General features: G+C 40.9%; 1 protein-coding gene across 1 annotated transcript in view; it reads left to right on the top strand.

Annotated features, from left to right (window-relative positions):
* The window catches only part of LOC146806138 (uncharacterized), a 99686-nt gene that overhangs the window by 3091 nt on the left and 78504 nt on the right, over positions 1-18091 (top strand). The window contains exons 3-5 of the mRNA XM_085623865.1: positions 5163-5192; positions 10863-10892; positions 17608-17637. Coding sequence (XP_085479991.1) covers positions 5163-5192; positions 10863-10892; positions 17608-17637 — 90 coding nt within the window. The remainder of the gene's footprint in view (positions 1-5162; positions 5193-10862; positions 10893-17607; positions 17638-18091) is intronic.

Here is an 18091-nt window from a genome sequence, read left to right as displayed (position 1 = left end):
TATTTGTGCATGTGTGTGGATGTGTGTGTGTGTGTGTGTAACTATATAGCCCCAAAGTCTTACCAGGTCCCATACTCAATTGGCAGCAGTGCACTGTCAGTGTGAGATTTAAATCAACATTGCAAGTTTCAATCTGGTACATAAAATGTGCACCCAAAGTTGCTTACCACAGATTTATACAACTGATAGACCCATGGAAAATGTATGCGGGTGGCACGGACAACACCTGACACATTTTGGGGATCTGGTCACCCTGGTCACAGATAGAAGTGTGCATTTTCCTTGCTGGATGGAAACTTGCAATGTTGATTATATATTTAATCAACATTGCAAGTTTCCATCCAGCAAGCAAAACGCTGGAACATTCACAAACAGACAGCCACATCTAGACTCAATGGTTGAGCCAAGACGCAGATGTCTGTTTGCAGAAAAAGACACTCTATAAAAAGTGTCTGCACAAGGTAAAGGATGTGCCTACAAGGGGATTGACCAGAGAAGTACAAAGTAGGGATGGAGCTTGGCTGTATTGGACTAGTGAGATCTCAGTGAAGACATGTGTACAAGGTAAAAAACTGAACATGGCTGCTGCTTGGCCACTTAATGGGATTGGGGATCTGGAGGCAAAGGGTGTGCATAGTATGGGCATGACCACCTAATGAGGCTTAGATGTCTGGAGGGAGTGGGCTTTTTGTGACGATTTCTTTGCAAGGTGTAAGGTGTGTAGTAGTGATTTTGACACATAATGAGGTATGTGGATCTGTAGAGGAAGTTTATGCATAGTAGCTTTGCCAACAAATGGGGTTTGGTATTTGGAGGGAGTGGGTTCCCAGGAAAAAAATCTGTACAAGTCAAAGGCTATGCCTAGTAAGAGTTTGGTCACTTAGTTGAGCTTAGGGTATAAGTAGTAGGGGCTTAGCCCACTAATGGGTTTTGGCTGTCTGAACGGAGTTTGCTCTCCTTGAAGACTGTTGGGCAATGCGAAAGATGTGCATAGTATAAGCTAGGCCACCTAATGGAACGGGTGTGTCTTGAGGTGATGGATTGGCGTAGTAGGGAATGGGCCACCAAAAAGGGGGTCTTTCCATGAAGACATCTGTATAAAGGAAAGGCTGTGAGTGGCAAGGGCTTGATCACATAATGGAGCTTAGTTGTCGGGTGGTAGTGGGTACTCCATGAACGTTTCTGTACAAGAGGAAGCCAGTGCATAATGGGGTTTCAACACTTAATGGGGTTTGGGTATCTGGAGGAAGAAGTATGTTTTGAATGCTCATGGGACTGGTTGTCTGGAGTGAGTGGGCTCTCAATGATGATTTCTTTACAAGGGGAATGGTGTGCATAGTAAGGGCATGGCCACCTAATGGGGTCTGGCTGTCTGGATGGGGTGGGCTCTCCAGGAAGAGCTTTGTAACAGGTGGTCTCTGCATAGTAGCCAGTTGGCTGTATAATGGACTTGGGTGTTTTTAGGGATTGTACTCTCTGCAGAGTCTTCTGTAAACATTGAAGGCTATGCGTAGATCGAGCTTTGCCACCCAAAGAAGCGTGGGTGTCTGGTGGGGGTCATCTCTCTGTAAAGATTACTCACAAGTTGAAGGCCATGATAAAAAGTGTGTTCAAACTGGGACTTGGGTGACTGGATGGAGTATGCTCTTCATAAAAACTTCTGAACGAGATGAAGTCTGGGTTTAGTAGGGGCATGACCACCTAAGACCACCTAATGAGATTGAGTGCCTTCAGGTGTAGGGTGGCAATAGTTGAGACAAATGCCAATTGGCTGCTTTGAAGGAGTGGTCACTCACCCTAAATACCTCCTCACAAGGTGAAAGACGTATGTAGTAGGGACTTGAGTGTCTATATAAGGACCCCCTGCTACTTGTACCTATACCAAAGGCAGGGAAAATACAATTGTAAATAACAAATCCCTATGCAAATAATATTCTAATTTGCATTATATGACATAATTGCAACATGATACTGAAAAAGGCTAATTGATCACTTATAAATAATGTAAAAAGCACATATTGGTACAAATTATCTGCAAATGTATGTCGCATCCTGCCTGTAATGTTTAGGTCTGGATGGTGAACTCCGCTCCCGGAGTTTGAAGAGTTTTCTACACTCACGCTCCGGGAAACTTGCAAAGTGCAGAAAACTTGTGAAGGGTAAGTGAGCAAGTTGCCGCTTTGGTAGAAGTGGCAGTTTGCATTGAACCATGTCACTTGCGGAACTCCGTAGAGATTTTTTGACAAGGCCTGGTAATGTTACATGGCAAAACTTAAACACACAAAGAAAAACAAGACATATGCTCCAGTGAAGACATATCTCTCCATGAAGAACTATAATAAAACAATTGTTTCATGTATATTGCTTCGACAATAGAACTAATGTAGGAATAGTATTGCAGAATAAGTCAAATTAGTCATACAATGAAAACCATGAATGTTATGTTATGTTATGTTATGTTAAACAATTTTATAGAGCGCAACAGCTGCCTCAGCTAAGAGGCGTCCCGGCGCTAAGCAACAACAGAGCAGTACGCAAAAACGATCAAGGCCTACGAGGATGGAAACAGGAAAGTCTTGATTGCTTTCCTGAAATGGAGATAGTGAGTAAGCTCCCGAATGTGAACAGGCAGAGAGTTCCACAGCAGGGCCGCTCTATGCCGGAAGGAGCGCCCGCCAGTGCGGGCTTTCCTTACCCGGGGAACCACTACTAAACATTGTCCCATAGAACAAAGTGGTCGTCTGGGGATATAAGGTAGAAGGAGATCGGACAAAATGTAGAGAGATGCCAGCTTCAGAATTTTAAAGGCAAAACAGAGTGCCTTAAACTCAATGCGCCTGGCTACCGGCAGCCAATGAAGGCGACGAATAGCACTGGTCACTGAGCAGGTTCTACGCAAGCCCAGGAGAGATGTAATGGCCACATTCTGGACTCTCTGTAGCCTCTGTATTTCAGATTTATTTATTCCTAAATACAGCGAGCAGGCGTAATCGAGCCTTGACAAAATCAGGGCCTGAATAATGGTCTGCCTGGTTGTAGCATCAAGAAAGGCCAGAATAGGTTTAAGCCCACGTAGCAGACCAAAATAAGTGCCTTGCTCCTTCTTCGTCTGGATCTGAAAGTTGAGGTAGCTGTCCATCCAAACCCCCAAGTTCTTTACTACTGGCTTCGGGGTAGGTGCCGCGCCCAGACTAGCAGGCCACCACAGGTCACTCCAGTGACCATGGTTCCCCCCACCAACAACACCTCAGTCTTGCTAAAATTCAGTTGTAAACAGTTGGCGATCATCCACTCGGCGACTGCAGGGAGGTCGCCCTGGAATGTCCTGGCGTCCTGCTCGGGGTCACTCGAGAGGGCCACCACCAGCTGAGTGTCGTCGGCATTGGAAACCATGGTGAACCCCCTGCTCCTGGCAACTTCCGCCAAAGGTTGAACATAAAGATTAAAGAGCAGGGGGCTCAAGGACGAGCCCTGTGGGACCCCCTGACCAACAGGAAAAGTACCAGAGGCAAAAGGGGGGGTGACTACCCGAAACGTCCTGCCGGCCAGGAAGGAAGACAGCCATCTGAGAGCTAACCCAGAGACCCCTGCCTCAGATAGGCATTTCAGCAGGATGACATGAGATACAGTGTTGGTTGCGGCACTGAAATCCAGAAGGATCAGTGCAGACATCTGCCCTGCATCTAAGGCCGTCCACAGGTGTTCAGTAACATCTAAATATTTATCAAAAATATATAATATATGAAAAAAAGAAGAGAAACCTTATGCAGTAACATACATGTCAAAAGTGAGAGACAGTCATGTGGCTTTGATCATAGATGGATCCTGTTGTGTCGTGTTTATGCGTGTTTCGGTAACTCAAGCGCCTTCATCAGGCATGCCACATAGCATGTCTAAAAAAAAATGTGAACACTCCTTTCCCAAACAAAATGCTGCATTTGTCATTCTGGACTTAACCCTTTCAAAATTATATAACAAATATAGTTGGTGGGAAATAAATATCTATCCAATAATCTTGTATTGTGTTCATCAAAAATCAGATAACATCCTCTCAATTCTGTACATAGTGTATATCACATGTGACTGCCCAGAAAAAAAGCCCAACATTGCCACCTCCAAGTGCCAGCATAGCAATGGCATTTAGTGAAATGCAACCCTGCTGGGACACTCATGACCAGAACACCACTTATTACATATAGATAGGATTGCTTGAGGAAAGATCAACTTGTATGGAGTGAAATCACAAAGGAAAAGGAGTCAGGGTAAAACCAAAAGCAGGTTTTACTAAATGCAATAAATGTAATGCATGTAGTCATTATGAATACATAATGAGTTTTATTCACCTTTTAGGAAAAACATCGATGCTAAAAGGAGCGTTGCATATAGGAGTGACTAAGGCCTGAATTTATAAAGTGACGGTATATGCAATCCATCACAATGATGACAGGTTATATATACCACCAATACGAAGGTCCGCCTGCCCCATTTAAATAACAGCAGACGTTCAGCTTGGCCACAGCAGGGAGTACTGTCTCCATTGTGGCCAAATGTCTCTGAAAGCCCTTACTTTCCAAGGCCATCCTAGAAATAGTTTCATGTCTTCCTGACCTATTTAGGCAGACATGTAGTAATTCTTTACTGGAAATTCTGGCAGTAAAGAACATTAAAAGTTGTGTGCTCCCCCTGCCCTGGGAGAAGACTCACGTGGTGAGGGAAGAATTATAATTCTTCTTTTCAAAAAGAAAATCCTGTTTTACGATTTTCGTTTTGAAAAGAATACTGTTTGCTACAAGGCTGCATCCTTCTGATGCAGCAGTCTGTGAAGAAATGATTCGGAAGGAGCGAAACGTAGGGTCATAGGCAATGGGTTCCGGAGTTTGGTGGTCAGAAAAGAAAAGGAGTAACCTCCTCTTCTTGCCTTGTGGACGCTAGGAACGCAAAGATTTTTTGCGCATTTGAGCGCAATGATCTTTTATCAAATATTATCATATTAATGTATACCAAGGAGTTTAAACATTGGTGAAGAGATGTATGTATCATTCATAACAGAAATGTGTTTGTTTGTATTTTCTGAGCAGAGAATCCGATTTTGGAGAAGTATTTTTATATGTGGTTTTAAATATATTTTACATTATTGTTTGTCTACTGAATTGCTTTTCTAGACTCGCGGATCCTATGGAGAAGAACCTGTGGTGGGACACCTTTACAATCTTTTAACCATAATGAAAGACTGTATATCTTTTGTGCATTATTTACTCAAAAAGGGTTTGATGAAAGGATTATGGAAATGCAAAATGTAAAATAAATGTAGTAGCCCATTATAGTTTTGTTTTTGTTAGATATGTAAATGTGTCTGTGAAAGTGTGTATATGTAAATAGATATCTATGTGTGTGTAAGTGTAAACATTTGAGTGTATATATATATATATATGTGTGTGTGTGTGTGTATATATATATATGTGTGTGTTTGCTTACCTAAATACATATATAAATATAGGATGTATGTCGTTACAACGCACACTTTTACAACGCATGCACTTACAACGCATTTTTTACAACGCAAAATCCATTACAACGCATTCCATTACATAGCATGACACTACAACGCATTTTTAAAAACTACCTTTACAACGCATTCCATTACAACGCATACTACCTTTACAACGCATACCATTACAACGCATAATATTAAATTGCATTTAAGGTAAGTATTAGATAGTATAGCGGTAAAAATTACTTTTCTAACTCCAGGGGGTGCAACAGTAGGGTAAGTGTTGGATAGTATAGGGGTAACAATTACTATTCTAACTCCAAGGGGTGCAACAGTAGGGAAAGTGTTGGATAGTATAGGGGTAAAAATTACTATTCTAACTCCAGGGGGTGCAACAGTAGGGTAAGTTTTGGATAGTATAGGGGTAAAAATTACTATTCTAACTCCAAGGGGTGCAACAGTAGGTAAAGTGTTGGATAGTATAGGGGTAAAAATTACTATTCTAACTCCAGGGGGTGCAACAGTAGGGTAAGTGTTGGATAGTATAGGGGTAAAAATTACTATTCTAACTCCAGGGGGTGCAACAGTAGGGAAAGTGTTGGATAGTATAGGGGTAAAAATTACTATTCTAACTCCAGGGGGTGCAACAGTAGGGAAAGTGTTGGATAGTATAGGGGTAAAAATTACTATTCTAACTCCAGGGGGTGCAACAGTAGGGAAAGTGTTGGATAGTATAGGGGTAAAAATTACTATTCTAACTTCAGGGGGTGCAACAGTAGGGAAAGTGTTGGATAGTATAGGGGTACAAATTACTATTCTAACTCCAGGGGGTGCAACAGTAGGGTAAGTGTTGGATAGTATAGGGGTAAAAATTACTATTCTAACTCCAGGGGGTGCAACAGTAGGGTAAGTGTTGGATAGTGTAGGGGTTTTAATGTAATATTATGCGTTGTAATGGTATGCGTTGTAAAGGTAGTATGCGTTGTAATGGAATGCGTTGTAAAGGTAGTTTTTAAAAATGCGTTGTAGTGTCCTGCGTTGTAATGGAATGCGTTGTAGTGGATGTTGCGTTGTAAAAAATGCGTTGTAAGTGTAGTACGTTGTAAAAGTTGCGTTGTAAAGGTTGTTCCCCATAAATATATTGAGAGAGATGTGTGTGTGTGTATGTATTTGTGTGTGTGTGTGTATAACTGTATAGCTTCAAAGTCTTACCAGGTTCGATGCTCAATTAGCAGTGGGGCACTGTTGGTGTGAGATTTAAATCATCATTGCAAGTTTCAATCTGATAAGTAAAACATGCACCCCAAGTTGCTTACCACAGACTTATACAGCTAATAGACCCATGGAAAACGTGTGCATGTGGCACGGACAACACCTGACACATTTTGGTGATCTGGGCACCCTGATCACAGATAGACGTGTGCATTTTCCTTGCTGGGTGGAAACTTGCAATGTTGAGTATATATTTAATCAACATTGCAAGTTTCCATCCAGTAAGGAAAATGCTAGAACGTTTGCAAACAGCCGCATCTCGACTCAATGGTGAGCCAAGACGCAGATGTCTGTTTGTGAAAAAAGACTCTCTATGTAAAATGTCTGCACAAGGTAAAGGATGTATCTAAAAGGGTATTGACCAGAAAAGTACAACGTAGGCATGGAGCTTGGCTGTATTGGAGTAGTGAGATCTCGGTGAAGACGTCTGTACAAGGTATAAAGCTGCGAATAGCTGCTTGGCCACTTAATGGGATTGGGTATATGGAGGCAAAGTGTGTGCATTTGATGGGCATAACCACCTAACGGGGCTTGGATTTCTGGAGGGATTGGGCATTCTGTGACAATTTATTTGCAAGGTGCAAGGTGTGTGTAGTAGTGGTTTCAACACATAATGTGGTTTGTGTATCTGTAGAGGAATTTTTTGCATAGTAGCTTTGCCATCAAATGGGGTTTGGTAGTTGGAGGGAGTGGGTTCTCAGGAAACAATTCAGTACAAGTCAAAGGCTGTGCCCAGGAGGGTTTTGGTCACTCAGTTCAGCTTAGGGTATAAGAAGTATGGGCTTGGCCCACTAATTGGGCTTGGCTGTGTGGACGGAGTGGGCTCTCCTTGAAGACTGTTGTGCAATGCGAAAGATGGGCATAGTTTAATCTTGGCCACCTAATGGAACTAGTGTGTCTTGAGTTGATGGGCCTGTTTAGTAGGGAATTGGCCACCAACAAAGGGGGCTTTCCATGAAGTCTTCTGTATAAAGGGAAGGCTGTGGGTTACAGGGGCTTAGCCACATAATGGAGCTTAGTTGTCTGGTGGGAGTGGGTATTCCATGAAGGTTTCTGTACAAGAGGAAGCCAGTGCCTAATGGGGGTTTCACCACTTTATGGGGTTGCGTATCTGGAGTTAAAATTATGTTTTTCAAGTTAATGGTACATGGTTGTCTTAAGTGAGTGGGGTCTCAATCATGATTTCTGCACAAGGGGAATGGTGTGCATAGAAAGGGCATGGTCACCTAAAGGGGTTGGCTGTCTGCATAGGGTGGGCTCTCCTGGAAGACCTTAATAACAATCGAAGTCTCTTCACAGTAGCAGGTTGGCAGTGTAATGGGCCTGGGTGTTTTTAGGGATTGGACTCTCCACAAAGTCTTTAGTACGCATTGAAGGCTATGCGTAGATCGAGCTTTGCCACCCAATGAGGCTTGGGTGTCTGGTGGGGGTCATCTCTCTGTAAAGATTACTCACAAGTTCATGGCCATGACAAAAAGTGTGTTCAAAGTGGGACTTGGGTGACTGGACAAAGTAGGCTCTTCATAAAAACTTCTGTACAAGATGAAGTCTGTGTTTAGAAGGGGCATTACCACCTAATGGGATTGAGTGACTTGAGGTGTAGGGTGTCTATAGTTGAGACCAATGCCAATTGGCTGCTTTGAAGGAGTTGTCACTCACCTTAAAGACTTCTTCACAAGGTGAAAGCTGTATGTGGTAGGAACTTGAGTGTCTATATAAGGACCCCCTGCTACTTATACCTATTCCAAAGGCAGGGAAAATACCATTGTAAATAACACATCCCTAGGCAATTAATGTTCTAATTTGCATTACATGACATAATTGCAACATGATACTGAAAAAGGCTAATTGATCACTTATAAATAATGTAAAAAAGTCTTTTATCAGTACACATTATCTAAAAATGTATGATGCATCCTGTCTGTAATGTTTAGGCCTGGGTAGTGAACTCCGCAGAGTTTTTTTGCCCAGGCCTGGTAATGTTACGTGGTAAAAATTTAAAACACAAAGAAAGACAAGACATATGCTCCATTGAATAAATGTGTCTCAATGAAGAATTATATTCAAACAATTGTTTCATGAATATTGCTTCGACAATAGAATTAATATAAGAATAGTATTGCAGAATTTGTCAAACCAGTCATACAATGAAAACCATGAATGTCTAAATATTTATCAAAAATCAATAATATATGAAAAAAACAAGAAAAAATTATGAAGTAATACATATGTCTAAATTGAGAGACAGGCAAGTGGCATTGATCATGGATCAATCCTGTTGTGTCGTGTCTACGTGTGTTTCAGTAACCCAAGCACCTTCGTCAGGCAAGCCACAGATAGCATGTCTAGAAACAAATGTGAGCACTCCTTTCCCAAACAACATCCTGCATTTGTCATTCTGGACTTAACCCTTTCAAAATTATATAAAAAAATAGTTGGTGGGAAATTGCTATCTATTCAATAATCTTTTATTGTGTTCATCAAAAATCAAATACCATGCTCTCCATTCTGTACATAGTGTATATCACATGTGACTTCCCAGTTAAAAAGCCCATAATTGCCACCTCTAAGTGACAACATAGCAATGGCATTTAGTGAAATGCAACCCTGCTGGGACACTCATGACCAGGACACCACTTATTACATGTAGATAGGATTGCTTGAGGAAAGATCAACTTGTATGGAGTGAAATCACAAAGGAAAAGAAGTCAGGGTAAAACCAAAAGCAGGTTTTACTAAATGCAATAAATGTAATGCATGTTGTCAATATGAAAACATAATGAGTTTTATTCACCTTTTAGGAAAAACATCAATGCTAAAAGGAGCATTGCATGTAGGAGTGACTAAGGCCTGAATTTATATAGTGACCCTATATGCAATCCATCACAATGATGACATGAAATATATACCACCAATACGAAGGTCTGCCTGCCCCATTTAGATAACAGCAGACGTTCAGCTTGGCCACAGCAGAGAATACTGTCTCCACTGTGGCCAAACGTCTCTGAAAGCCCTTACTTTCCAAGGCCATCCTAGAAATAGTTTCATATCTTCCTGACCTATTTAGGCAGACATGTAGTACTATTTTACTGTAAATTCTGGTAGTAAAGAACATTAAAAGTATTGTGCTCCCCCTGCCCTGGGAGAAGACTCACATGGTGAGGGAAGAATTGTATTTCATCTTTTCAAAAAGAAAATCCTGTTTTGCAATTTTTGTTTTGAAAAGAATACTGTTTGCTGCAAGGCTGCATCTTTCTGATCAATGATTGTCAGCTTGGTGGCCATTTATAAATTAGGTTGTTGGCCTCTCCACCATAGGGACAGAGTAATTAAATTTGAGCCTATGTTATTTATATGCTGCAATGTTCTTGCTCCTAAGTATATATAGGGTGTACAACATTATCAGTGTTCACGAGAATTTTGCAGTATCAAAGAGCTATATGATAGAAAGATTACATCTACCAGGTTACCAGATAATTCACCCCCCCCAAAAAAACGTCCATGGGGGATGAGAAAATTAGTAAATAAATATATTCTGTCCCTGAGAGATTGATACAGAGTGACAGGGAAAAGGAGCTGAGTAGATCAGGATCCAGGTATATCATACAATATAATACACTATGATAACATTTATAAAGCATGCAGCTGCTACCAAAAAAGTGTCCAGCGCTAGCCGCCCAATTGTATAAGAGAATAAGACCTGTTGAAACTCAACAGAAAGTTTATGCATCAAAAAGAGAAGACTTCAGCAGTTTGTGAAGAAATGATTTGGAAGGAGCGAAATGTAGGGTCATAGGCAATGAGTTCCGGAGTTTGGTGGTCAGAAAAGAAAAGGAGTAACCTCCTCTTCTTGCCTTGTGGACGCTAGGAACGCAAAGATGTTTTCGCGCATTTGAGCGCAATGATCTTTTATCACCTATTATCATATTAATGTATACCAAGAAATTTAAACATTGGTGAAGAGATATATGTATCATTCATAACAGAAATGTGTTTGGTTGTATTTTCTGAGCAGAGAATCCTATTTTGGAGAAGTATTTTTATATGTGGTATTAAATATATTTTAAATTGCTGTTTGTCTACTGAATTGCTTTTCTAGACTCGCGCATCCTATGGAGAAGAACCTGTGGTGGGACATCTTTACAATCTTTTAACGATAATGAAAGACTGTATATCTTTTGTACATTATTTGTTCAAAAAAGGGTTGATGAAAGGAAAATGGAAATGCAAAATGTAAAATAAATGTAGCAGCCCATGATGGTTTTGTTTTTGTTAGATATGTAAATGTGTCTGTGTGTGTGTGTATATACATAGATATGTATGTGTGTGTATGTGTAAACATGTGAGTGTATATATATATGTGTGTGTGTATATTTATATGTTTGTGTTTGCTTATCTAAATACATGTATAAATATATTGAGAGAGATGTGTGTATGTGTATGTATTCGTGTGAGTGTGTGTATAACTCTGTAGCTTCAACGTCTTACCAGGTCCGATGCTCAATTGGCAGTGGTGCACTGTTTTTGTGAGATTTAAATCATCATTGCAAGTTTCAATCTGATAATTAAAACATGCACCCCAAGTTGCTTACCACAGATTTATACAGCTAATAGACCCATGGAAAATGTGCGCATGTGGCACGGACAACACCTGACACATTTTGGTCATCTGGTCACCCTGGACACAGATAGAAGTGTGCATTTTCCTTGCTGGATGGAAACTTGCAATGTTGATTATGTATTTAATCAACATTGCACGTTTCCATCCAGCAAGGAAAACGCTAGAACAGTTGCAAACAGCCGCCTCTCGACTCAATGGTGAGCCAAGACGCAGATGTCTGTTTGTGAAAAAAGACTCTCTATGAAAAACGGCCTGCACTAGGTAAAGGATGTATCTAAAAGGGGATTGACCAGAAAAGTACAAAGTAGGCATGGAGCTTGGTTGTATTGGAGTATTAAGATCCCGGTTAAGATGTCTGTACAAGGTATACAGCTGAGAATAGCTGATTGGCCACTTAATGGGATTGTGTATATGGAGGCAAAGTGTGTGCATTTGAAGGGCATGACCACCTAATGAGGCTTGGATTTCCGGAGGGAGTGGGCTTTCTGTGACGATTTATTTTCAAGGCGCAAGGTGTGTGTAGTAGTGGCTTCAACACATAATGTGGTTTGTGTATCTGTAGAGGAATTTTGTGCATAGTAGCTTTGCCACCAAATGGGGTTTGGTATTTGGAGGGAGTGGGTTCTCAGGAAACAATTCAGTACAAGTCAAAGGCTGTGCCTAGGAGGGGTTTGTTCACTCAGTTCAGCTTAGGGTATAAGAAGTATGGGCCTGGCCCACTATTTGGGCTTGGCTGTGTGGACGGGGTGGGCTCTCCTTGAAGACTGTTGTGCAATGCAAAAGATGTGCATAGTATAAGCTTGGCCACCTAATGGAACTAGGGTGTCTTGAGTTGATGGGCCTGTGTAGTAGGGAATTGGCCACCAAAAAAGGGGGCTTTCCATGAAGACTTTTGTATAAAGGGAAGGCTGTGAGTTGCAGGGGCTTGGCCACATAATAGAACTTAGTTGTCTGGTGGGAGTGGGTACTCCATGGAGGTTTCTGTACAAGAGGAAGCCAGTGCCTAATGGGGGTTTCACCACTTTATGGGGTTGGGTATCTGGAGTTAAAAGTATGTTTTGCATGTTAATGGTACATGGTTGTCTTACGTGAGTGTGCTCTCAATCATGATTTCTACACAAGGGGAATGGTGTGCATAGTAAGGGCATGGCCACCTAATGGGGTTGGCTGTCTGGATAGGGTGGGATCTCCTGGAAGACCTTAGTAACATGTGAAGTCTCTGCACAATAGCAGGTTGGCTGTGTAATGGGCTTGTGTGTTTTTAAGTATTGGACGCTCCACAAAGTCTTCTGTACTCATTGAAAGCTATGCGTAGATCAAGATTTTCCACCCAATGAGGCTTGGGTGTCTGGTGGGGGTCATCTCTCTGTAAAGATTACTCACAAGTTGATGGCCATGATAAAAAGTGTGTTCAAAGTGGGACTTGGGTCACTGAAGGCTTTTCATAAAAACTTCTGTACAAGATGAAGTCTGTGTTTAGTAGGGGAATGACCACCTAATGGGATTGAGTTCCTTGATGTGTAGGGTGTCTATAGTTGAGACGAATGCCAATTATCTGCTTTGAAGGTGTGGTCACTCACCTTAAAGACTTCTTCACAAGGTGAAAGCTGCATGTGGTAGGAACTTGAGTGTCTATATAAGGACCCTCAGCTACTTATAACTATTCCAAAGGCAGGGAAAATACCATTGTCAATAACAAATCCCTAGGCAAGTAATGTTCTAATTTGCCTTACAAGACATAATTGCAACATGATACTGAAAAAGGCTAATTGATCACTTATAAAAAATGTAAAAAAGGATTGTATTAGTACAAATTATTAACCCTGGGCGTAGTTCGCAAAGTGCACTTCGCACTACGCGAGCAACACGTAGCACTTCGCGAACTGCGTAGTACCCTGTTCGCACTGTGCAATATGTAGTTTTCAATGATTGCATGGTACAGACAAGCAACCGGCACTGTGCAATCATTGAAAAATGGCATCTTGCACAGTGCGAGCTGTAGTTTTCTGCCGCTCGAGTAGATATTTACTCGAGCGGCAGCTGTTTCAACTCGGACTGGTAGTTTCTCATCGCGAGCGGTCGCGAGCATACGTGACCACTCGCAATGAGAAACCTGACCTCCTCGAATTGACAATCTCGCCGGGAGGTTTATTTTCCACGCTTGCGATCGCCAACTTGATGTTGCTGATCGCGAACGAGGAAAAAGTGTCGCCGGGATGTCATTTTGCTTGCTCTCGGTCGCCAACTTGACGTTGAGGACCGCGAGCAAGCAAAAAATGACCGCTGCACTACGCAACACTATGCTACGCGTGTTTGCACTGTGCTACGTGCAATTCGCGTAGTGCGAAGTAGCGCAAACTTTGCAAACTACGCGAGCGTAGTGTAGTGCTTTGCCCAGGCTTCCAAATTATCTAAAAATGTATGATGCATCCAGTCTGTAATGTTTAGGCCTGGGCAGTGAACTCCGCTCACATATTTTGAGGAGTTTTCTACACTCGGCGCTCCACGAAACTTGCAGAGTGCAGAAAACTTATGACCGGTAAGTGCGCGGGTAGAAACGGCAGTTCGCATTGAACCATGCTACTTGCAGAACGAGAGACAGTCAATTGGCATTGATCATGGATAGATCCTGTTGTGTCGTGTCTACGCGTGTTTGAGTAACCCAAGAGCGTTCATCAGGCAAGCTACAGATAGCATGTCTAGAAACAAATGTGAACACTCCTTTTCCAAACAAAATCCGACATTTGTCATTCTGGACTTAACCCTTTCAAAATTATATAACAAATATAGTTGGTGGGAAATTGATATCTATTCAATAATCTTTTATTGTGTTAATCAAAAAACAAATACCATCACCTCCAATCTGTACATAGTGTATATCACATGTGACTTCCCAGTTAAAAAGCCCACAATTGCCACCTCCAAGTGACAACATAGCAATGGCATTTAGTGAAATGCAGCCTTGCTGGGACACTCATGACCAGGACGACACTTATTATATGTAGATAGGATTGCTTGAGGAAAGATCAACTTGTATGGAGTGACATCAGAAAGGAAAAGGGGTCAGGGTAAAAGCAAAAGCAGGTTTTACTAAATGCAATAAATGTAATGCATGTTGTCAATATGAAAACATAATGAGTTTTATACACCTTTTAGGAAAAACATCAATGCTAAAAGGAGCATTGCATATAGGAGTGACTAAGGCCTAAATTTATAAAGTGACATATATGCAATCCATCATAATGAGGAAAGGTTATATATACCACCAATACGACTGTCCGCCTGTCCCATTTAAATAACAGCAGACGTTCAGCTTGGCCACAGCAGAGAGTACTGTCTCCACTGTTGCCAAACTTCTCTGAAAGCCCTTACTTTCCAAGGCCATTCTAGAAGTAGCTTCATGTCTTCCTGACCTATTTAGGCAGACATGTAGTAATTTTTTACTGTAAATTCAGGTAGTAAAGAACATTAAAAGTATTGTGCTCCCCCTGCCCTGGGAGAAGACTCACATGGTGAGGGTAAGTAAGTAAGTAATTTATTTATTGTTTGGTTAATTAAAACCTTTACAATTTCCATATGAAAAAAGAGTAATAGCAGCAGAATTCATATCCTAAAACAATGTAAATAAAACATATAAAACTTTCATGAGTTGTATTAACATCCACAAAGCAATTAATAGTAAATGTCTGCACAGACCATAAATTAAGAAAGCAAGGCTCAGTTATCAAAGAGAGAGAGAGGGACTGTTGCGTCAACAATTGGTTGTTAACGGCAGTAAAGAATTGGTTGTTAACAGCAGTGAAGAAAATTTGCTGTTAGGTTTACTACTCAAGTATATAACGACTAAGTGTTAAGTAAGCATAGAATTTCAATTTTGCTTTAATATAATGATTTAAGGGGCCATGAAATGCAAAGATTAAGCGATCCAGTCACTTGACGCAAGAGCTTTTGCCCCTGCCACTTCCATGAATTGAACAAAGCGACATGCCAGCTGTACATCTCTACCTCCGAAACATGCCTTCACAGCTTGCCTGCAGGTTCTTATCCGCTTTCTAACAAAGAGCGGCTTTAGTAACTGTCGCCGTTCGGCCTGTAGATTTCTGCATATACATAGTAGGTGTAATACACTTTCATTGGCATCCCCGCATAGGCGGCATATTGACTGACTCTGGTGACGCTTCCACGGGGGAAGATGCGGTAAAGATGGCAAAATACCCAATCGAAAATGAAGATATTTTACTTTACTTCTTTCTATTAAATCTCGTGCCTAAGTATGGTGGTAGAGAGGGTTTGTCATAGCTGTGAACCACAAACCATCCGTGGGCTCTTTCTGAAAGTGTCCCCTTGTCTTCTACTAATGATAGCTTTTTCGCTGTCTTGTTAACAATTTGTTTAAAGCAATGATAAGACTCTGAGGCGGCCCAAAGTTCCTTGAGGCCCAGACGATCTATTGATACTATCAAATATGTCCTTGATGCACACTCCTTCTTTAGATGTATTTCATTTCATAGATATGAGTTCAGTGTGCCTTTTTCAAAGTTTTTTATCCTATACCAGGTCTTAACGTATGCTCCTTTGCGGGCTATTTCTTGACTTTGCATGCCGAATGCTAGCCTTATTTGGGCTGGCGAGACGTACTTTGGTAAATTAAATATTATCCTGGCAGCTCTTGAGACAGCTCTGTCCAAAGTGAGTGCATCTCTTCCCCTCAGACACTCACTCCCATACGTGATTGCCGGGATGAGTTTTGCTTGCCAGACTTGTAGCAGTGGAACAGGGCTAGGGCCGGCCGTTTTCTGTTTGATTGATTTTATGGTTACTGCTATCGTAATGCCTCTTCTTTCAATTGCTTCTTTTTGTAAATTGAAAGACCCCTTGTTATCCATGCTCACACCTAGATACTTATATCGGTCAACTACTTTGATTGGTGAATCTGCCATATACCAGGAGTATTTAGAGGTTTCCTTTTTTGGATGCATCCTCATAACCTTTGTTTTGTCATGATTAATGGTTAATCCGTTAGATATTGAATATCGACTAGTTGTATCCAATAAGTGTTGGAGACCGATGTGGGTTTCGCTGACCAGTACGAGATTGTCTGCGTAAAAGAGGTTAGAAAGCAAAGTAGTAATTATTTACTCTAAATTCTGGTAGTAAAGAACATTAAAAGTATTGTGCTCCCCCAGCCCTGGGTGAAGTTTCACATGGTGAGGGAAGAATTATATTTCTTCTTTTCCAAAAGAAAATCCTGTTTTGCAATTTTCGTTTTGAAAATAATTCTGTTTGCTACAAGGCTGCCTTCTTCTGATGCAGCCCTGTAGCAAAAAGTCAAATGCTTTCTCAGGAACCACTGCAGCAGCGGTTCCTTTCAATACCTTTATCAATGATTGCCAGCTTGGTGGTCATTTATAAATTAGGTTGTTGGCCTCTCCACCATGGGGACAGAGTAATTAAATCTGAGCCTATGTTATTTATATGCTGCAATGTTCTTGCTCCTAAGTATATATTGGGAGTACAACATTATCGGTGTAAATGAGAATATTGCAGTATCAAAGAGCTATATGATAGAATGATTACATCTACCAGGTTGCCAGATAATTCCCCCCCCCCCAAAAAAAAACATCCATGGGGGATGAGAAAATAAGTAAATAAATATATTCTGCCCCTTAGAGATTGATACAGAGTGACAGGGAAACGGAGCTGAGTAGATCAGGATCCAGGTATATCATACAATATAATACACTATGATAAAATTTATAAAGCATGCAGCTGCTACCAAAAAAGTGTCCAGCGCTAGCCGCCCAATTGTATAAGAGAAGAAGACTAGTTAAACCTCAACAGAAAGTTTATGCATCAAAAAGAGAAGTCTTCAGCAGTCTGTGAAGAAATGATTCGGAAGGAGCGAAACATAGGGTCATAGGCAATGGGTTCCGGAGTTTGTTGGTCAGAAAAGAAAAGGATCAACCTACTTTTCTTGCCTTGTGGATGCTAGGAACGCACAGATGTTTTTGCGCATTTGAGCGCAATGATCTTTTATCAAATAATATCATATTAATGTATACCAAGGAGTTTAAACATTGGTGAAGAGATATATGTATCATTCATAACAGAAATGTGTTTGGTTGTATTTTCTGAGCAGAGAATCCGATTTTGGAGAAGTATTTTTATATGTGGTTTTAAATATATTTTACATTTTTGTTTGTCTACTGAATTGCTTTTCTAGACTCGCGGATCCTATGGAAAAAAACCAGAGGTGGGACACCTTTACAATCTTTTAACGATAATGAAAGACTGTATATCTTTTGTCCATTATTTTCTCAAAAAGGGTTTGATGAAAGGATTATGGTAATGCAAAATGTAAAATAAATGTAGTAGCCCATGATGGTTTTGTTTTTGTTAGATATGTAAATGTGTCTTTGAAAGTGTGTGTTTGTGTTTGCTTATCTAAATACATATATAAATATATTGAGAGAGATGAGTGTGTGTGTATGTATTTGTGTGTGTGTGTGTGTGTGTGTGTATAACTATAGAGCTTCAAAGTCTTACCAGGTCCCATGCTCAACTGGCAGTGGTGCACTGTTGGTGTGATATTTAAATCAACATTGCAAGTTTCAATCTGATAATTAAAACGTGCACCCCAAGTTGCTTACCACAGATTTACACAAGTTGAAGGCCATGATAAAAAGTGTGTTCAAAGTGGGACTTGG

Source organism: Triturus cristatus, chromosome 8 (genome assembly GCF_964204655.1).
Source record: "Triturus cristatus chromosome 8, aTriCri1.1, whole genome shotgun sequence".
NCBI classification, from domain to species: domain Eukaryota; kingdom Metazoa; phylum Chordata; class Amphibia; order Caudata; family Salamandridae; genus Triturus; species Triturus cristatus.
The sequence above is the reverse complement of the archived record's forward strand: the minus strand, read 5'-3'. Positions and strand labels throughout refer to the sequence as shown.